Source organism: Ochotona curzoniae, unplaced genomic scaffold (genome assembly GCF_017591425.1).
Source record: "Ochotona curzoniae isolate NIBS_2020 unplaced genomic scaffold, NIBS_Ocur_1.0 contig_1274, whole genome shotgun sequence".
Classification (NCBI taxonomy): domain Eukaryota; kingdom Metazoa; phylum Chordata; class Mammalia; order Lagomorpha; family Ochotonidae; genus Ochotona; species Ochotona curzoniae.
In genome coordinates this window covers 4138589-4160825 of record NW_024465023.1, presented here as the reverse complement: position 1 = coordinate 4160825, position 22237 = coordinate 4138589, and the positions used below count along the sequence as shown (strand labels likewise).

At 43.9% G+C, this 22237-nt stretch overlaps 1 protein-coding gene across 4 annotated transcripts in view; it reads left to right on the top strand.

The window, feature by feature from the left end:
* The window catches only part of MAP7D2 (MAP7 domain containing 2), a 91863-nt gene that overhangs the window by 63098 nt on the left and 6528 nt on the right, over positions 1–22237 (top strand). For 2 of the 4 annotated variants that reach the window (XM_041001321.1, XM_041001330.1), the window contains exons 5-12: positions 2188–2315; positions 6315–6442; positions 12987–13221; positions 13294–13324; positions 13930–14062; positions 17837–18029; positions 20019–20117; positions 21119–21175. In XM_041001321.1, the coding sequence (XP_040857255.1) occupies positions 2188–2315; positions 6315–6442; positions 12987–13221; positions 13294–13324; positions 13930–14062; positions 17837–18029; positions 20019–20117; positions 21119–21175 (1004 nt within the window). Of the gene's footprint in view, positions 1–2163; positions 2316–6314; positions 6443–12986; positions 13222–13293; positions 13325–13929; positions 14063–17836; positions 18030–20018; positions 20118–21118; positions 21176–22237 lie in introns of all 4 variants that reach the window. The other 2 variants (XM_041001311.1, XM_041001302.1) reach the window with 1 other exon arrangement.

Below are 22237 nucleotides of genomic sequence, written 5' to 3'. Positions count from 1 at the left end.
CAGTAAGTACAGTTTCCAAAGGAACATATTACATATGATCCCTAAACACAGAGTTGATGATATGAGAGTACCCTTACGTGTATTTATATTGATCAGAAAGCCCCCAAGTTGGCACAAATGATCAGGCTGAATCTAAAGTGCTTGCTTGCAGTGGCTTACAAAGGCAGTACGGCAAGCTTTCTTTGAGGAAGAGGGAAAAGCTTTGCAAAACAGCTCTGAAAGATAAAGACCACACATGTTCTTGCCCTCTGAGTTTTGTTGTTTCTATCTGTTTCATTTGTTATGAAAATACCACATTTTCTCAGCCATCCCCTGTTCTTACCCAGAACTTGAAAGAAAGGGAAAATATTTTTATGGGAAGAACCCTTTTTTTTATTCAATTTAACCAAAAAGACAGATCATATTGAGGAATCAGAACAAAATCTTTAAGTTTCAGACTGTTTAAAAATAGGTTTGAATTATCTTCCATCCCCTTTCAACCTGATAATTTACCCAGTGAGCAGTCTGGAAAAGGTGTCACTTTCTGGGGACAGCTGCACTTAACAGATCACCTTATAGAGGTGTGTGTATCAGAAGAGAGGTAACAGAAGTAGAATAAAGGTAACAGAAATAGAATTGGGTTCATAATCCATTGTTACAAACTACAGCTACTCTGGAAAGTCAAGCACAGAATATCCCATCAGAGGACGAGCCCTGTCCTGTGGCCCTTACAAGTGATCCAGATAGTCCAGCAGCATCGGGGATGTTTTCACAGTTAATGGACCCATTGAGGGATGTTCTAAATATGCAATGGTCTCAAGTTGAGGTTTAGAATTCAAAATATATCTCTGTCTGGAAATTGCCTCTCTTTTTATATCTTCCTTTTCCCACGGGTTCCATTAGGCCACAGTCATAGCAAAAAATTATGTTATAAACACTTAGGTTGCAATCCTCAGAGTTTAACTTCCAGCTTACTCTCTGATGACAGAAACAGATAACAACAGCGACAACAAGCCAAAACAGAAAAGTGTCCTTCTACTTCTTAGAAGACAAAACAAAAACCAAAGGTATTACCTCGACAGGACTTTTCCCCTCTGTTTAGCTAACATAGTATCAACCAGGGTATCCATGGAGCCAAGTCTCTTGGAGTTTTATCAGATATTCTAAATTACATAGGTAACTTTGACCTCTCAAAGCAGACAGCTGTTTGGCTGCCATCTTATACCGCAGATGACTGCAGCCACCAGAGGTTAGTTGTCTTCCACCTCTTTATTCTGTCTTTTCCCAAACAATGCCCATACTGTGTCTCTGTGATTTGGAGACATTTCTAGTGATTCGCTTTTCTGACATCATTTGGGTTAGGGATCCCCAAGACCCCTCACCCCAAGGTTTGATAGTTTACTAGGAGTACTCAGACAATTCCACATAGTCACATTCAGGCTAAACAGCAAATTCAGCAGAGGGAAAAGGCGTGTGAAGCAAAGATCTGAGGAAATCAGGTGCAAGATTCCCAGAGGCCTCTCTTAGAAGAGAACACAGGACACATCCAATTCCCCAGCAATGAACCATGACATGTATGAAATCTCATCAACTTTGGAAGCTCATTGAAGACAAAGTGCCCATAGTTTTTTCTGGGGACCAGCCATGTGGGCTCTGCACTCAGGTACATGTCTAAATTCCAACTCCCAGAAAGGACCCACGTATTCAGCATAAACCATTTATTTACAGTAACAGTTTTAGGCACTCACCAGTTAATAGTAGAAATCCTCTCAAAATAAAAGTTCCTAGGTGCCAGTCAAGGGCCAACCTGTAAACAGACCTTGTCAGAGAGTACTCAGGCCTGCCTTGTTAAGTCTTTTCCTGCAAAGACAATTGAGATTCAGAAAGGTTGAATGATCTGTTCAAGGTAATCCAGCCATGATGTGACAGTCCTAGGGTGTCTGACTCTGAAGCACAAACTTTTAATCCTTGCAATGAACTTGACTTGATTCTGACAGCCTTTTTTAGGGTAAGATTTATTTCTATCATATGCAATAGAAAAAAAAATGTGGAGCAAATGTGAAATTTTGAGAATGGAGATTACCCATGTCGCCTATTAATAAAGTTGTGATATTCTTCCCAACTCTCCTTACTTTTCCCATCAACACTCCCTGTCTTTCTGGCTGCTTTACTGTAACTGTCTAGTATTCTCTGTCTGTCCTCGTTTAGCTTCTTCTGGCCTTTTAAAGTCTTCTTACAAATATTCTCCCACTCGAACAATCGAGAAGAAGGCTGTACCTACATCTGGCATTGGAGATGCTGAGAAAGGAGCCCCCACAGGAGCAGAGGCCTCCTCGGTACGTTAAACCACCTCACCTCCTCTGGGCTTTGGTTTATATGGGGAGTGAATCAACAGATGGAAAATCTTTGTGTTACTCTATATTTCAAATAAATAAGGTTTTAAAAAAAGTTTTGGTGACATAATGGCACTGTTAGCCTAAACAGATGTTAAACAAACACTTCCAATTATGTAAACATAGAAATTATATATGGAATAACTACTTTTGTTATCAATTGTTACAGAATAAATTACCACAACTCCCAGCTCTAGGCAGCTGCCTTAGGTTGCCTTGTACCTAGGCAAGTGTTATACTGCTGGGAGAAAAGGCAGCCAGCAGCTGGCAGGCATTCTGGCACTGGTTAATGACCAAACTCTGTTAACTATACTGGTGTGCCAGCATAGCTGTCTATTCATTTTGTTTTTCAAGGTATGTGAGGAAGGCTGGGAATGCTAGGCCAAGACACATTGCCCTGCCCCGCAGATAGTGTGAGTGAGAATTGCAGGTTGCCTGGGGAGGTGGTTCTGAGGATGTATTGAGTCAGAGAGGCTGATATCATGTTTGACAGAGAACAAATGACTTCTGGGGCTTTCATGGACCTGGCCAGATAGACAGGGGAGCTGAGATGGAGTGGTTTAGATGAAGGGAAACCAGAGGGTATGTCAGGATCAGGCCAAGGCACCTGCCCATGTGAGAGACCTGGGCTGGACTAAATAGCATTGTCCGCTACCTATTGGCACACACAAAAGCTGGGGCTAGAGGACATTCCTGGCTGGGCCAAGCCACAGTACCCACCTGAGTGTTGAGGTGGGCCACATCAGGCTGGACTGAAGTACCTACAGGAATGTAACAGAACCAGATCTGGAGGCTGTGGGCCTGCAGCACCCAGCTTGCACAGAATTGTGGTGGTGATGGACTGAACCAGGCTGGACCACAGAACTCACCTGACAGGAACCTACCTGACACTCAGCAGAGCCAGGGTTGGGAGGAGGCCAGGCAGGGCCAGGCTGCAGCACCTACTGGCACATGCAGAAGCCAGGCCTGAATGCAGATCATGCCAAGCAGGGCCATGGCACCCACTGGCATGCATGAGATCCTGGCTCTGGTAGAAGAAATTTGGAAACTCACCTGCTAGGCTGCAGCTCCCACTGGGGAGCACAATAACTGAGGCTGTGGGCAGGGCAGACCAGACAGGGCTGCTGCACTCATCAGCATTTGTGTGGTGCAGGTCTGGGGGCAGGCTGGACTGGAGCAGGGAACAACACCCACTGGCATGCATCAGAGCCAGGACAGGGTGTGGGCTATGCCCAACTAGGCTAAGCTACAACACCTACCAGCTAGAGCTGAGACTGTGGGTGGACCATGCCAGGCTGGATTGAACCACCCAGCAGCACACACAAGATCCAGGACTGAGAATGGGCCTGGTTGGGGAACTTTGGGGATTCACCTGCTAGGCTGCAGCTCCCATAATTAGTTTTAAGAATGAGGGCTGTGAGTAGACCATGTCAGGCTGGGCTGCAGCATCCTTTGGCACATGCAGGACCCAGTACTTCAAGCAGACCTGGTAGGGAAACTTCAAGAACTCTTACTAGGCCTCTGCTTCCCTTGGTAGTAAGCTTGAGAGCTGGGACTGGAGCTGGGACTGGGGCGGGGAGCAGTCTGGGCTAGGCTTCCGTGCCTTCTGGTGCACATAAAAGCCAGAGTGGGTGCAGGCCAGCCATGTTAGGATGTAGTACCCACTGGCAAGTGTCAGGACTGAGTACAAGTCATGTTAGGCTGGACTAAAGTACCCCCTGGCAAGCCCAAGATTTGGGGCTGGGAGTGAGACTGATAGAGAAACTGTGGGTACTCCTCTGCTACGCTGCAGCTCTTTCTGGTAAGCACAAGAACCAGGGCTGGTACTAGACCAGGCTGGGCAAGGCAGCAGCACCCCTCGGCATGTGTATGGACTAGGGAGGGGGAAGGTCACCCATAGGCGTGCGTGAGAGCCAGATAAGATGTGGGATGGACTGAGTCAGGCTACAACACATGCCAGCACACACAAAATCCAGTGGTAAGGGCATACTTGGTGGCAGTTGCTGGGATTCACTCCAGCTAGGCTGTAGCACCGTCTGTTGTGCGTGAGGACTGGGCTTGTGCCAGGCTGGGCTGGGCTAGGCAGCAGCACCCATCATTTTGCCTGACAGATAGGATTGGGGGTGGTACTGACCAGGCAGCTGTATCCACTGGCATGTGCATCAGCTGGTGCAGATGATGGACCAAACCTGACCCTGCATTGGCTGACTCACAAGAATCAAGTCTGAGGTCAACCCAGGTGAGGTTTCTTGGTGGCCTCCTCCTCAAGTATATGGCTGGACTCAAACCCCAGACAGGGAAAATCACAGGGGCTGCATCCAGCATCTGAAAGTTGGCAGGGGCTCCTCAGAGATGCTCACTTAAATTGGCATTGGCTGGAGGCTTCAGTTAGTCTTCATAAAGCTTCTTGAGTGTCCAAATGACTTGGCCACTGGCTTTCCCCAAAGCAAGTTGTTCAAGAAATTAACATGTTGGAAAAGTGATAATGCTGTTTTGGAGGGGCACCCAATTGCTATATGCTGTTAAAACAAGTCACTAAGATCAATCTACACTTGATCTGAGGGGGAATTAAACTGTTCAAGGGAGAAGTCCTAAATAGCATATGGACTTGTTTTAAAACCACTGCATTACTAATCCATTGAACATTTTATAATGCCATGTTTTTTTTTTTTTTTCATTATGAGCCTGTAGTTCTGTGAATTTCACTATAGGATAGAAAGCTATGGATGGGGACTATGGAGGCGGGGTGAAATGAGGGTTTTGGTGGGTTTTTTAAAGATTCGTTTATTTTTTTTAAGATTTATTTTTATTATTTATCTATTGGAAAGGCGGGTATACAGAGAGGAGAGACAGAGAGGAAGATCTTCCGTCCGATGATTCACTCCCCAAGTGAGCGCAACAGCCGATGCTATGCCGATCCGAAGCCAGGATCCAGGAACTTCCTCCGGGTCTCCCACGCGGGTGCAGGGTCCCAAAGCTTTGGGCTGTCCTCGACTGCTTTCCCGGGTCACAGGCAGGGAGCTGGATGAGAAGCAGGGCTGCTGGGATAGAACTGGCGCCCATATGGGATCCCGGGCGTGCAAGGCGAGGACCTTAACCACTTGCGCCACCGTGCCGGGCCTATTCATTTATTTGACAGGCATAGTTAGAGAGAAGAGAGCCACAGATCTTCCTCCTGTGTTTACTCTCTAAAAGGCCATGATGGCCAGGGATGGGCCACCCTACGTGGATGCAGGAGCCCAAGCACTTGGGACATCGTTTGCTTCCTCAGTCACATTAGCAGGGAGCTGGGATGGATTTGGAGCTGCTGGGATTCAACCATCTTCCTTATTGGAAGCCAGTGCTTATAGACTGCACCTTAGCCTGCTCTGCTACACTACCAGCCCCCTCAATTGAGGGTTCACTGCCTGAAAATGTAATAGAAGGCAAAAGAAACTAACCATGTAGAGTACCTTCTGAGACCAGGCATTAACTTCTGCCCTGTGCTGATAGAGGCAGTGGGAAAGACGGGAGCAGGTGGACTTTTAGTGCTCATTATATCATGTGTTTCTTTCAGGGACCACAGCTCATGGATTGCCTTGTATGTTATAATTACATATTCACCCATCTACAATTTCCATGATAGGGATTGTATGTTTGTATTCTTTTTAGTTCCCGTATGTCTTGGACCACAGTGTGGTTCTGTTGTTAACTTTTTGAAAGGCAATACAGAGAAGAAAGTCTTTTCATTCTGAGGCTTTGAGAATTTGTTTAACTAAAAAAATCTAATGTGATGACCACATGGCGCCTCTCTGCAGAGATCCCTGTGTGTGAAGTGCTGTTAAGTCCACATGATGCCTGTGAAAGAAAGCAAAGCATCATTTCCATTTGGGGTGCTTTTAATACATTGTCAAGGTACTACCAGTCATGGGCCATGACTGTCTTGTTCTTTGTCCCCTACAGATGGATAAGGTGAAGAAAGGGCTACGAGTGACAACTTCTGTTCCTTCTGGTGGCCTTGGGTCCCCTCTGAGAAGATACGATTTTTCCAAAGGCATGTCTGAGAGGCCGTCTTCTCCTGTAAAATCCAAGTGAGCATCTTTGCCGTACAGGCTAATGATGGAGAGTAAGTTTGGTGGGGCTTGTGTCTGCCAGCATTGTGGCTCCTGCTCCCTCAGGAGGCATGGCCAGGTGGAAGCGGTGAGCAGGAGCAATTCTGGTCTATGAGCCACATCCCTTGACTCTGTACCTTCTGGGTAAGGTGAGTTACAGAGGGGGTTATCACCTGGTGAATGTAGGACCTTCTTTACCAAGATGATGTACTTAGCATTTTATCTTGACATTGATGAATTTCGTTCTGTTTTTCTGGCACTTTCCTTCTTAAGATTACACCTGGTTCAATTGACTGCATTGTGCTTGGACACCTGCTCACACTACTCCTCCAGCTTGTTTCTCTCTAAGACAGAGGCAATAGTAACTTGTGAATCTTGAGCAGCACTATGATTTTTGTTGGCTTTTCTTTTGCATTTATTTTTACATTTTTTTTAATTTATTTAAAAGGAAGAGAATGGGAGGGAGAGAAATAGTAAAGTAGAGGAAAGTAGTGGAAGAGTGCAGGAAGGGGTCTGGCAAGATAGCATAATGGTTAAGGTCCTTGCCTTGAACGCACTGTGATCTCATATGGGAGCTGGTTCTAATCTCGGCAGCTCCATTTCCCATCCAGCTCCTTGCTGGTGGCCTGGGAAGGCAGTCAAGGATGGCACAAAGCCTAGGAACCCTGCACCTGCATGGGAGACCCAGAAGAGGCTCCTGGCTCCTGGCTTCAGATCAGCGCAGCACCAGCCATCGTGGCCACTTGGGGAGTGAACCATTGGATGGAAGATCTTCCTCTCTGTCTCTCCTCCTCTCTGTGTATCTGACTTTGCAATAAAAACAAATAAATAAATCTTTAAAGAAAAAGAGTGCAGGGAAGGTAGGGGGTATGTATTTCATCCATTGGTTCATTTGCATGTCACCAGGACTGGGGCAAGTGGAAGTAGGGAGCCTGGAACTCAACCTTAGTCTCCCAAGTGGGTGACAGGGACCCAGCCAGTTCAGCGTCATCTACTGTCTTCCAAGGTGCAGCTGTGATTAGGAACGAAGCCATGACCTAACCCCAGGCTCCCCACTCTGGGATGCAGAGTACAGATACCTGTTATTGATCTATCTGTGTCCCATAAGGAAAACACTTCCATTGCACAGCATGTTTTTTTTTTTTTATTTAGCTTTTGAGCATTTTCTTTTTTTGAGCTAGTATTGCCTGTCTTTGCTTATGGTATTGCTCTCTTGCTCACAGTTTAAGTTTGTGTTATTGGCTCTAAAATCTTTATTTCTCATTGTTTTATTTCTGAGCCCTTTCAACTTCTAGACACAGGTCTCTATTCTGATGTTAATCTGGGACCTTTACATTAATAGAAGGGAAAGTCTCATTTATTCTGGGGCCTTTTCTATTCTCTCTTTTTCTGGAAAATGATTCATGATACCTGAGCAAATAGTAGCTTGCAGATGTCATCATCATTATTGTAAATTTCACTGACTCAAACCATGGTCTTATTGCCCTCAACAGAGATGAGAACATAAAGTTGAAAATCTTGAGGAAAATTGTGTTTCTAGAACTATTTGATATTTTATAGGACTAATCATTTTGCCCCTGCCAGAAGCTGACTTGCCTTGATTGCTTTTCTCCAATGGAGTAACAGATTACAGTTGAGAGAGACTGAAGTAGAGATGGTAAAGTGAATTTTGTTGAAGTATGTTATTGGTACTGGCATTATGGCAGAGCTGGGTTCGGACACCACCTGAGACACCAGCATCCCACTGAACACCGGTCGAGTCCCAGCTGCTCAGTCTTCAATCTAGTTTTCTGTGAATGCACTTGGGAAGGCAGTAGAAGATGGCCTGAGTGCTTGGGTCCCTGCTATCCATGTAGGAGACCTGGATGAAATTCTAGGCTCTTGTCACGGGCCTCGCCCAGGATTGGCCATTGCAACCATTTAGGGAGTGAAGCAGGAGACACAAGACCTGTCTCTCTGCCTCTCTCCTTCTCTGTAACTCTTCCTTCAAATAAAATCAAGTTACATGTGTTCCAAGGAACAATGGACCAGTTGAAAAGAAACCTGGCTCTCTTTTTCCTTATGCCTGATCCTGCTTACGAGTGTTAGCTCTTCACATTCGTGTAGTGGTCCTGCTAAATTGCCTTGGGGATCAGGCCTATCTTGATGTCTCACTGCACAGTAGGTGCTCACTATGTATCTGTCTCACTTCATTCAGGCTACTACAGCAACATGCCAGAGTACGGTGCCTTCTAAACAACAGAAAGGTATTATTGCCCGTAGTTTCAGGAGCTAGAAAATCCAAAGTTAAGGTACAGATTAAATTAAAGTGCAGATCTGGTGTCTTGTGAAGGCCTGTTCCTTAGGGCATAAATGCATCTTGGTGTCTCCTTTTTTGGAGAAAGACCAGGAGAGCCCCCTGGAGTCTCCTTTATAAGGACACCAACTGCATCCATACAGTGCTGTTGTGCTCCCTGGTTAAATCAGTTCCCAGGGGCTCAACCTCCTTGTAACAACACTGTAGACATTAGGTTCTCATACAAGAGCTTTACAGGACACAAACTTCCACAAAAAGGCAGTGTCTGTGGACCAAAACAAAAAGGAAAGAGAACCTAGACCCAAGGGGTGGGAATGAGATCAGCTGTCAGAGTAAAGTGGGGCCCAACCTGGGGCCCAAAATCAGCTTATTCTCAAGCTCATCAAGTCTTTAAGCAATCTTGTTTCAGGGGTTAGTATTTCACTTAGGGACTTTAAAAAAGATTTATTTTACTTGAAAGAGTTACAGAGAGAAAGAGATTCACTTGCTGGTTCACTTGTTAAATGGCCATAACAGTCAGAACTGGGCTGGTCCAAAGCCAGGAGCCAGGAGCTTCTTCCAGGTCTCTCACATGGGTGCAGGAACCCAAAGAATCAAGCCATCCTCCACTCAATGCAGGCCATCAGCAGGGAGCTGGATCAGAAGCAGCCAGAACTAAAACCAGCACCCACACAGTATGCCAGTGCCACAGGCTGAGGATTAGCCTACTATACCAGCACCATTGTGCTGGCCCTCACTTAGAGGATTTTTAAAGAATAAAGGCTTCTGGCTGCAGGGTTTTCTTACCACTTCACTTCAGCAAAGAGATGTTAATGGAATGGCCTTTATTTTCACAGCACGTCATCTCTGATACAGGCAGGAAAAATAGTCATTGACACAGCTGGCTTCTTTGTATACCATGAAAACAAGCAAAAATTAGGGATAGAAGTTGCTATGGGACCTCTCAATTAGTATTGCTGAGTTGAGATGTCTTAAGGAGAAGCAAATACTTTTTTATTTTAAAATGTCCAGAAAGAAAGAAAATGTCTGTCTGAATGAAAATGAGTGTCTGAACCACACTGGGTGTGGACCAAAATGAGAAAGGTGGAACCCCAACTTCAAACTCTCTGGGAGTGACAAAGAATGGATTTCCCACAAACTATACAGGTGGATCTCAGGAAAGTAGTGCTGAGTACAAAAAGTAAGTTGCAGAAGGTCAGTAGTATAATTCCATTTAGATTTGGAGAATGCAGCATGCCAAAGATAATCATCTATGGGCAGTGTTCATGGTTGAGATAAATTTTGTATCCGGAACTACGTTTAATTTTATTTTATCTTGTATTAAGAAACAAATCTGTTTTGTTTCTTAATTCCATTTAAGGGGAAAAATTAGGATAAAGTTGTCTGGATTGCTCAAAATAGTCACCTCATACTACTGTCCACAGGCCCGTGGACATTTCCCAGATGCAGTCTCTTGCTTCTGTGGCTCAGGACACTAGTCACTTGTAAATGCATATCATTCTCATGAGCCTCTCTAATACATCCACCTTGCGGCTCTGGCCTCCTACAGGTGAGCAGCTGCAGCGGTGACAACTTACTTCATGGGTTCCAAAGCATGACAGCCTTTTCCTAGGAGTTATACTTGCTATTCTATTGACAGGGGTGTTTGTAATTTCTTCCAGTCATGGAAACTTAAAAGGTTATAAAATCCTTCCTGTCCTTGGAAGGCCGAGTTCTACCACTCCCAAACAACCCTTTGAAAATCCCTTTTGTCATAATTTAATTGAACATGGAAAACTTAAAATGGAAAAGCAAAGAAAGAAAGAAAGAAAGAAACGAACAAGGCAAAGAGCAAAGGGGTTGAGTGCCAGTTCTGACACTCTTGTCTATTTGCATCTCTTAGGGAAAAGTCATTTAAGCACCTAGAACTGTGCTTGTTGGTTAACAGCGATTTCTTGGCTACCTTACTGGATTATTGCGGCAGTAAACTAGACGAGAAGGTACTGAAAACTCCCTAAAAAGCACATTGATTTCCCTGATTAGTTTGTTTGATGTCTTTCGTTAGCAATGCTATTTATTTCCAGCAAACTAAAAATAGTTTAGCAGACTTCATCTGGCTCATAGTGGAGCCCTGGGGCCTGCCAGACCTCTATTGCCTTGTTCAAGATGCCCGTGCCCAACTGCTCCTACAAGGAAGCTGGAGCAGTGCTGAGTCCGAGTAAGCCAGTGGCAAGCAGGGTGAACAGGGAGCTGTGGATAGGTAGCTGAAATTGAGAACTTTGAAGATGTTATTCTATTTTTGGTCACTCACTGTCAGAGAAGAATCTATAACTATAATCTACTCTGATTTGAAGGTCAGATTTGTATAAAAGGACTTCACAAAGTTGATAGGTGGATTTATTTTGGTACAAAAATTTAAACTCTATTGTAGCTTTTCCATTATATATATAAATCTTTTTAAAATATATATATATATATTTATATATATTTTTTTTTATTATTTTTATTATTATTATTATTGGAAAGGCGGATATACAGAGAGGAGAGACAGAGAGGAAGATCTTCCGTCTGATGATTCACTCCCCAAGTGAGCGCAACAGCCGAGGCTATGCCGATCCGAGGCTATGCCGATCCGAAGCCAGGAGCCTCTTCCGGGTCTCCCACGCGGGTGCAGGGTCCCAAAGCCTTGGGCCGTCCTCGACTGCTTTCCCTGGGCCACAAGCAGGGAACTGGAAGGGAAGCGGGGCTGCCGGGTTAGAACCGGCACCCATATGGGATCCCGGGCGTGCAAGGCGAGGACCTTAACCACTGCGCCACCGTGCCGGGCCCTCCATAATATATTTTTGCATGAGCTTTTTGAAGATCCCTCGTATATTGTAATGTGAGAGTGATTCTAACTTAACTAGTGCAGAGTAAGGGAGTGTAAACACTGCTTAATGAGTCTTTATCTGGAATAATTCATCAGTACTTCTCAGGTAGATGTTATTTTTAATACGTGCTCATGAGTAATTGACCTAGTTTTATTTAGAATAGAATTTCGCAGTCAAGTGGGACGGAACCTGCACCTGAGCGTTGTATTAAAGCCAGTGAAAGCATAGCTGTTTAGAGCCATGCTGATTGGAGGCTGTTAGCACCAAATCTAACCAGGTCAATCTGACCGCCTCTCACTCAAGCTGTAGTCCTGACATTTCCATCTATATGGATCTTCAAAAAGTTGACAGAAGATTCACTTTTTGAGAAGATTGGCATGAATTTAACATGTATTTTGTACCAAAATAAACTTAAATTTTAATTCCATGTTTGTGTATCCAGTTGAAGTACCCTCACCTTAAATAGACCTACCAGCACCATCAGGCTCCTGACATGGTGACTGAAGCTGTGAGTTCAGCGTGCTCTGTGACCTCCTGCTAGTGAGCTGCTCAGACTGGGAACCCTCAACACATCATGGAATAACCATAATGCTAAAAAGACAAATACTTTTTTAAGGTCTTTTTTTTAAAGATTGATTTTTATTGCAAAGTCAGATATACAGAGAGGAGGAGAAACAGAGAGAAAGTTCTTCCACCTGCTGGTTTACTCACCAAGCGGCTGGAACAGCCAGAGCCAACCTGATCCGAAGCCAGGAGCCAGGAGCTTCCTCCAGGTCTCCCACACGGGTGCAGGGTCCCAAGGTTTTGGGTTATCCTCGACTGCTTTCCCAGGCCACAGCAGGGAGCTGGATGGGAAGCAGGGCTGCCGGGATTAGAACCGGCACCCATTAAAGGACAAATACTTTTTAAATACTTATAAGAAGTACCTGGGATAGGCAGTTTCATAGAGACCTAAAGTAGGGGCAATGAGGACTTTCTGTCTCATGGAGATGCATGGTGGTGGTTATACAACACTGTGAATGTGCCTATTGTCGTTGAGGTTCATTCAAAAATGGTTAAATTGGGTTGGTGTTGTAGTGTAATGGATTGCACCACCTTCTACAATACTAGCATCCCCATATCAGTGTTGATTTATGTCCCAGCTATTCTGCTTCCAATCCAGCTCCCTGCTCATGTCCTGGGAAAAAGTGTGCAGGATGACCCAAATGCTTGAGGGAGACTTGGAAGAAGCTCCTAGTCCCTGGCTTTGGATTGGCCCAGAACTAAGCATTGATCTCTTTCTGTCTCTGTGACAGGCCCAGAACTATGTGTCTTAAGAACCAAGAAATCTGTGGTTAGACCTGGTAATCATCTTACACCATGTTCTTTGGTTTTCCAGGACTTCAAAAGCATATCCACAATCTCCAAAGTCGATGAAGCCTGCATACATAGGGTCTCCAGTGAGACACCGCTCTCCCATCCCTCCCAGTCAGGAAGTGCTGAAGAAGAAAGCAGAAAAAGAGAGGAGCAACAAGGACAGGGAAGATGCTTTGGCTCAGGAGATGGCTGCCCTGCACGTGGAAGAAGCCTCCGAGAAACATGTGGCAGACAATCATGCCAGCGAGAAGCATGTGGTTGATAAGCGTGCCAGCGAGAAGCAGCTGACTGAGAAACATGCCAATGAGAAGCACGTAGTAGTGGATAAGCATGCAGGAGGAAAGGCCGAAGTTAGCTCAGGTAGGCCTTTGTCAAAGCTACCACTGGCCTAGACTTCCAAAGATGGGAGAACGGTTCTCCCTCTCACCTAGTTCAGAAGCCATTTTTCAGGTTTGAGGGACAGAAAGGGAGTTCTCCCTGGGGCACTTCACCATCTCATTGTTCTTTCCTTGCCTGTTGCACCTGAATCCTTCCCCTCAATCTCCTGTGACTCCCTTGGAGGAGACCTAAGAGCTGACTCAGCCACAGATGGTAAAAGCTCATAGGAGTGCTAAGTGAGACAAGCTCATCTAGCCATCATTTGCACTTCCTGCAAGAGAGGGCCTTCTTTAGTCCTTAATGCACACTTGTGTGATGCTTCTGTGGTGCAGTGAGTTCACTCAGCATGCTTGCTGTGGCATGTGCCAGTGGCCTTATCTCTCCTGTTCCAATACCCTCTCCTGTGAAATCCGTCCAGACTTACAAACAGGCTATTGCCCCTTCTGCTTGCTGACTGATGTTCTGATCTTAACAGTGTTACCTTCATCACAATGAGTTGCAATTTTTGTGTGCCATGGCTGTGTGCATGGGCTCATTAGCTTCATTTTCCTTGTTCATTTGCTTTTGATACCTCTTCTCTGACACAGGCTTAGGGAAGCCCACGGCAGGCACCACTGATGCAGAAGAAGCTGCCAAAATCCTGGCTGAAAAGCGGCGACAGGCCCGGCTGCAGAAAGAACAGGAGGAACAAGAACGACTGGAGAAAGAAGAACAAGACAGGTGCGTGGAGACTGAAGTTTTGTCCTGATCTTGTGTAAAGGCTGTGTTGGAAAGAGCAACTTGTCTTTTCTTCTTGTGGTTTGGTATTGCTAAAGCCAAAGCAGAAATATATGAACCTAAAACTCTGCTGTACCTGGAAGGTGGTTAGAAATCTGCTCTTCTCTTAAATGTAATTATCCGCAATAGAACTTTACTATTTCTGGAGAACCTGGAAACTGATAGCTCTTTGTTCTGAATGTTGGACTTTGAAACTAACTGGTTTCATAAGAGTCTTCAGAGATTTTGAGCTTTATTTATGGAGTAAAATCTTCTCATAGAAGACAGGACACTCTCAAATCAAGGTATTGATTCTACTTCTCAAATTATTTTCTCCCCAAATTATCCTAATTTATATTCCAGAGTCAAAATGCATGGGGACGCAGTATCAACCTCATAGACCATGAACAGAGAGCCAGGGGGCCCTATCCTGGAGCAAGAAAAAAGCTATTGCAGTTCTCTCTAAGCTTCGGAGGGTATAACAGTCATCCCACAGATCAACGTGAAAATGCACAGGTCCAAACCCTGTCCTCATTCAGGAGCTTGTCAGTGTTTGAGAACCACAGCAGTGTTAGTACAAGGACACATTGGCACAATACAGATAGGCATGCCTTTTCTTATCTCTGTATTTAGAGAAGCACATATTAATAGGCAAAGTAGACTTTATCATTAAATTGTTAAAGGAAACTCTTAGGATAATCCTAGAATATTGACACAGTACTATTTGGATCATCAGTGTGGTAGGAAATAAATGATACAGTAGCATTTCAAAGCTAGCACTAATTTAGAATAACATCTAATGGGAAAAATGCTTGCTCCTTTAGTAACCTGGGCAAGCCTTTGTGGTCTCTGAGTATAGATTTGCTGATGCATTTTTTAAAAGACTGAGCCCTTCTTCAAATTATGGACTTAATCTGATTATTTCCCCACCTCCAGGCTTTTGGTGAATATTGGCAGATTTTTATTTAGTCGAACAATATATTGTGACTGGTTTGGGTGGGCTATAAGGGAGGCCATTGGAGATGAAGTTTAATCAGAGGACCTCAAATGACAGGCCTTGGTCATTTCAGATTTTGGAGATGTTGTACAGGTTCTAAGCAGGTGAGCAACTTGATTATTGCTGTATTTGCCTTCCAGCTGCTACATTTCCTCCACAGCCAGCTCCTGAATTAATTGTACTTCCTGGCTTTATTTCCTCACTTCGCAGTCTTCCTTGACCTGATATTTCTACTGCATACTGAACTCGTACAAAATGTCTTGCTTGGCCTTGATCCTGTGGCGCTTGCCATGTTCTGCTAGCCTTTTTCCTCCTCCTCTACTCATTCATCCCTTGGAAGGTTGCCGGGCAACAGTGCTCTTCCTTCTTGTTCTGCCTGTGTCCTTGCTGGGCTTCGTTTCCTTAGGCTCACTTCTGATGCAACAGTTTACTGTTAATCCTTGGGTGTGCTAAACCAAGTTTTTCCATATCCCTTTCTACCTTAGTTCCCCCTTTGCTTCCCATTATCATCTATTTTAAAAAGTAATTACAGCTTGCTCTGCAAACCTTGTAAGCTTTCTAGGAAATGGGAGGCCATAAATAACTTGGTGTACTGCTGGGCATTTCCTGGACTCGGTGCCTGTGCTCTGTTTGAAGCTGTGCTATCCACTGCCGCACCACGTACGGCTAGCAAAATTAAATTAAGGAAACCTGTAATATTCAGTTCCTCCAACATATTAGCTGTATTCCAATGCTCAGTTGCCATATATGGCTAGTAACTGCAGTATTGAATGGTACAAATCTACAGAACACTGTTCTCATCATAGAAAGTTCTATTGGATAACACTAGTCTAGATTCCAGATCGTCATTGGTTTACAGGTCAGTTTCCCCTCATTAGCATCTTAAGTGCCTGGATACATACACTCCGCTTCTGCATCGTGGAGAGAATCACAAAATTGCACACAGGTCTGTTGTACTCTGAAGGAAACGTAGTAATGATAGCAGGGCGGGGCTGGTGGCCTCTAACGGAGGACTGATGGAGAATGATGAAGTAATGCTCTCTCTGATTTCTTCAGCAGCTGGAGAAAGAATGTTCATCCTGGGAGAGGCTTGGGATGGATTTAGTTTCACATGAAAAAAGCCAGTTTTTGCTTAAGTTTTGGGAAACCAAGTGTGGGTAAGGGAAAGTAGTTTGTAAGAGGACAAGATTTCCATGGCAAGAACAAGCAGAAACTGAGGGTTCGTGGGGAGGAATTTGGGGTGTGTCAGAAATCCTGAAGGCAAAATAAAAGGAACTGGATTTTCATATTTGGAGGCTGAAGATAACAAGTCCTTTGTGAAGTAGCTTATGTATTAATTCATACATAGTATATCCTTTGTATATTATTTTCTCTACAATAATCACAGAGCATTTAAAAAATAACTAGAATGGTGCTCAGATTAATTTTGGGGTAAATCTTATCACAACCATTTTTATAAGCCTGTGTTGGATGTGTCCTTCAGATTGGGTTTAATAAAATTCTTCTTCAGAGTTGGTTAGGATTTTCAGTTGTTTCATGGTGCTGGCAGGTCTGTGACCTCTGTTAACATAGGATGTATTATCATTTACAGTGATTGCCTTTATTTCTCTGATGCTGCGTAGGCTGTTAGTCTTCATGATTCCTGAAGCTGACCATTAGCATGGAAGGATGATGTTATTTTTAAGTCTTGATCTGTTTATATCAATAAAGCAACATCACAATGTCAGTGACACATAATGGTAATTTCCAAATATGTTATATTTTTATTTAAGGACATTGGAGGTTTGAGGGCAGATTTGTTTTAAATTGTAAGGTAAGCTAGCATTTGAGAATCTTCTAGAACCAGGCATTCCCATGATCGTTTCCTTTAATTTCAGAGTAATGTCAAGGAGTATTAATATGGCTTTTACCACTTTTTAAAAAATGGACATCAGAAATGTTGAGTAACTTTCTAAATGGGACACGGTGAGTTGGTACAATCAGAGTGCGGGTTTGGTCAGCCATACATCACACTGCCAGTGACTGCCAAGCAAGGTGAAACACATTACAAATATAAAAATAAACCAGCTCAGACTTTACAGATATCTCCTCATGATTCTCTTTATCATTCCATCAGGGACCATTCATCTATCTGTGAAAATGTGTATGTTGTCACTTCCTTTTTTTTATGGCAGGAATAAGAACCAAGATATATTTTAAAAATTGTTGAAACAAATGGAAAATAAAGGGTTTAATTTGTGTAAAAAATGTCAAGTTTCTTTTTTATTTTTTCTCTGATTTGTTGTTTCAGAAGTATATATCAGTTAGAACCCAAAGTGGATTTTTTGAGTTCATGTTCACTGCCCTTTCATTGATGACTAGAATATTTTTGGCTTGTGATACATCTTGTCTTTGCCAAGTTTGGTTGAAGATAAATTTTTTTAAGAATTATTGTTAAAACAAGAATAATGGACTTGACTCCTTGTCCTATTGTGGTTATTTCTAGATCAAGTTGAGAGCATGTGTGTCTTCACTGGAACGTATTTCACAAATCAGCGAGTCCTTGGTCTTTGTATTAGAGCTAAAAGTCAAGCATGATTGATATTTTGCTGATAACTATACAGATGAATGGATTTCTGGGAAGGCTGGGTTGTTAAATTGATAGAAATTGGAGTGCATTTATTCATTAACGTGGTCAGCATTTGCTCTCTGCTGCCAGAATGCAGTTCTGTGTTATCTGACAATGATTGTGTTCTCCAAAGGCTAGAGAGAGAGGAACTCAAGAGAAAGGCAGAAGAGGAAAGGCTTTGCCTGGAAGAAGCAGCCCACAGACAGGAAGAGGAAAACAAGCAGCAGGAAGAGGAAGCCAAGCAGAAGGCTGAGGAGGAGGTGCTCTTGAAAGAAAAGCAAGAAGCAGCCGGGAGTGAGAAGCAGGTACAGTATGGGTTCTCAGAGGTTTTTTGTTTTCTTGTTTTTCAAGGGCCTTAGTTACTGAATTTGAATGACTCAGTATTTGAAGTTTTTTCTTAAACTATCTGAGTTTTTTAGTTTAAATATATATATATGAAATTCAGAGTTACTGAGAGAGAGAATGAGAGACCGAGAGACCGAGTGAGAAATTTTCCATCCATTGGGTCACTCCCAAAAAGCCACAATGGCTGGGAATGTGCCAGGCTGGAGCCTCTTCAGGGCCTCCCATACAGGTGCTGGGGCCCAAAGCCCTGGGCCATCCTCGACTGCTGGATCAGAAGTGGGGCCCCTGGAAAGTGGTGCCCATATGGGAAGATTGCATGACAGTTGGCAGCTTTAATCCACTATACCATGGCACTGCCATCCTTGATTTGTTATTAGATATAGGTCAATTTATAATCAAAGTAGAGTTGGTAATATTTTTCATCTGTTAGTTTGTGCTTCTGTAAAGGCAGACTCTAGCATTGGGTCTGGAATTGTGTTCGGTACTGTATTTGGGAGGAAATCCTAGAAAGCTTGTGGAGGATTGAGAAAAAAAAAAAAAAAGATTAAGTATCAGTCAGTGCCCGGCACAATAGCCTCATGGCTAAATCCTTGCCTTGCATGCATCGGGATCCCATATGGATGCAGGTTTGTGTCCTGGCTGCTCCGCTTCCCATCCAGCTCTATACTTGTGGCCTGGGAAAACAGTGAAAGTCGACCCAAAGCCTTGGGACCCTGAACCCTTCTGGGAGACCCGGAAGAAGCTCCTGGCTCCTGATTTTGAATTGGCTTGGCCCTGGCCATTGCGGCCACTGAGGGAGTGAACCAGCAGGCGAAAGATATTTCTCTCTGTCTCTCCTCTTTTTAAATCTGACTTTCCAAAAATAATAAATAAATCTTAGAAAAAACCCTCAGTATCAGTGCAATGTAAGTGGATTAATTATGGTCATCTAGAACTCAAACCCTTTGGGACCTTCTTAGGAGGTTGTGGATCATGGCATAAAATTGTCTCTGTGGCCCAGCAGTTAGCCTAGTGGCTAAAGTCCTCGCCTTGCACATGCTAGAATCCCATAGGGGTGCTGCTTCCAATCATGATGATCCTGATTCCTATCCAGCTCCCTGCTTGTGTCCTGGGACCCTGTACCCATGTGGGAGACCTGGAAGAGGCTCCAGGTTCTAGGCTCCTGGCTTTGGATTGGTGCAGCTCTAGTCGTTGCGGTCACTTGGGGAGTGAATCATCGGGCGGAAGATCTTCCTCTGTCTTTCCTCCTCTCTGTATATCTGCCTTTCCAAAAAAATAAATAAATAAATAAATCTTTTCAAAAATAAATAAGAGCCCAGCACAGTGGCCTAGCAGCTAAAGTCCTCACCTTGAACGCACCCGGATCCCATAAGGGTGCCAGTTCTAATCCCATCCAGCTCCACTTCCCAACCAGCTCCCTGCTTGTGGTCTGGGAAAGCAGTTGAGGATGGCCCAAAGCCTTGGGACCCTGCACCCGTGTGGGAGACTTGGAAGAGGCTCCTGGCTCCTGGCTCCTGGCTTTGAATCGGCTCAGCACCAGCCGTTGCAGTCACTTGGGGAGTGAATTATTAAATGGAAGATCTTCCTATCTATCTCTCCTCCTCTCTGTTTATCTGACTTTGCAATAAAAGTAAATAAATCTTTTTTTTTTTTTTAAAAGAAATTAAGTCCTTGAAGCTTCTGTACTCATGCAGACTTTATGTCCAGAATCTGTCCACAGGCATAGAATTACTTGAGCTGTGTACAGAAACTGTCTGCAGGTGATTTTCATGATGGAGCCAGAGTACGTGAATAAAGCCAAACACTGTCTGCTTAGTCATAAGACAAATGATTTAAACTCATGTTGAACATTGGAGTAGCCTCTACTCTGGGGCAGGTGATGAGGTAAAGGAATATTTGGAAAGTCAAGGGAATTACTACAGCGTCTTAAATGAAGAAAGCCTGTACCTTGGTTTGCTTGTTTCTATCAGAAAGCAGAAGCCAAGGCCCAGGAGGCAGCTAAGCACCTGCGTCTGGAGAGAGAGCAGATCATGTTGCAGATTGAGCAGGAGCGACTGGAGAGAAAGAAGGTAAGGGATGAGGGGTGGGAGACTCGGCGGGGAGGAGCAGGAAGGGAAGCCGGTTCTGCTGTGCGGCGATTGCCGAACGGGTGCTCTTACAGTTGTGAATGAAGTCAACGCACATGGGTAGCAGTCACATCTTCTGTATCTTTGTTAGCTTTTGTCCTCTTGGATTCTGAGTTCCTGAGAGATCTACGTCTAAAGCTGTATTATCTGTGATTATAATTTTGTCTTTTTCTCTTCTCAGTTCCATCAGTTTTTGTTTTGTATACTTTGAAGCACTATTGTTAAGTAAATATACATTTAAGATTATTATGATTTTTCCTGTTAAATTGACCCCATTATCATGAAATACCCTTTTCTCTAGAAATATTCCTTGTCTTAAAATCTGCTTCTGAAGCCATTTTGTAGTTGGTGTCTGCATAACAGTTCTTTTCACATCCTTTTGCTTGAAACAACGTGTCCTTGTTAGTGTGACTTCTGCAAGTAGCATGTGTTGTCAGGGTTTGTTATTTTAATCCAACTTGACAGTGTTATTCTTTTAATTGGAGTGCTTAGTCCATGTGAATTTAATGTACTAAGAGATAAAGATTGGTTAAAGGAGTTAGCTGGTTATGAAGTTCTGGGGCCAGCCTAGACTTTGCATTTCTTTGGGCCTGCGAGTTAACTCAGCGGGCAGACCCCCTTCCGGAGCTGCGCGCTGTGGCTCCCTCATGCTTAGTTTCCTGAATAGTGGGTGATGCTTTGTTAGTGTGTAATGAGTCTAAGAAGAGGAACAAGGCAAGTTGAATCTTGATTCTGGATGTGCACTGTTTTGCTTCTCAGCCGTTTAACCTTTGTGACCCCCGAGGTAATACATCTGTAAAGTCACTGGAAAACCTCTCCATGCTGTTTTTCTTCTGCCAACTTTTGTCTGAGTTTTTCGAGAAATGTAAAATTCCAAATGAACTCAGTTACTTACCTGTCTTGTTGGTCTGATGGGTATCTTATTTGTCCTTTTTGCTTTCCAGAGGATAGATGAAATCATGAAGAGAACAAGAAAGAGTGATGTACCTCTAGAAGTAAAGGTGGGAATTCAAATGTCTGCTAATACTTTATGTGCTGAGTATAAACGGCGGGCAGAATGATACATCGCACGCAGTCGTAGGTCTCAGAGAGAATTAGAGAAAAGCGGACTCTGCCTACTTTGTTCCTGGCTGGTTCAGAGCATGTATGCTTCTGAGGGACATTTTCTGAGTTTCAGAGCTATGGCATGTGAAAGAGCTCCTCAGAGAAATAAGGGTGGGATGCAGGCAGAGGCTCCTGGGCCCATGAGTAAAACAGGCATGGAAATTACTGTAAAACAGTGTGACAGTCCAGCAAGACTCCAAATATCTTCTGACTATTTTTTTAATTTATTTTATTTTTTATTGCAAAGTCTGATATACAGAGAGGAGGAGAGACAGAGAGAAAGATCTTCCATCTGCTGATTCACTCCCGGAGAGACCACAATGGCCAGAGCTGCACCAATCCAACGCCAGGAACCAGGAGCTTCCCCTGGGTCTCCTGTGCAAGTGCAGGGACCAAAGACTTTGGGCTGTCCTTGACTGCTCTCCAAGGGCAGAAGCAGAGAGCTGAGTGGGAAGCAGGGCCGCCAGGATTAGAACTGGTTTCCATATGCAAGCTGAGGACTTTAGCAGCTAGGCTACCACACCAGGCCCTTCTGATGCTTTGAAAAAGTATTTTAAAAAAAAGCTATATGGGGGCCCAGCATAGTAGCCTAGCAGCTACCTGTCATGAGACAGATAGATGGAAAAAATCCAGTCACAACATTTTCCCTTGCAACAAATGAGATGTGGTGATCTGGAGATAATGAAACATGCCAAACGGGTGATGTCAGACAAAAACAGCATGGCTCAGAATATCAGAGTTTCAGCCCAACCTCAGAGATGTGGCGTATCAGTATGTGAAAAGGAGTCTCAGATTTAGGCGGAAGGGAAAGTAGACTACAGTGAATATATGAATAAAAACAACGTGAGGTGACAAGCGACAACCATCATTGCTAATAACGTTATCTTTGTGAGTGAGCAGCCAAAAGAGAAGGCATAGAGTGGGCAAATCTCCTTTCACCATTGTTTGGTATAGTCTCA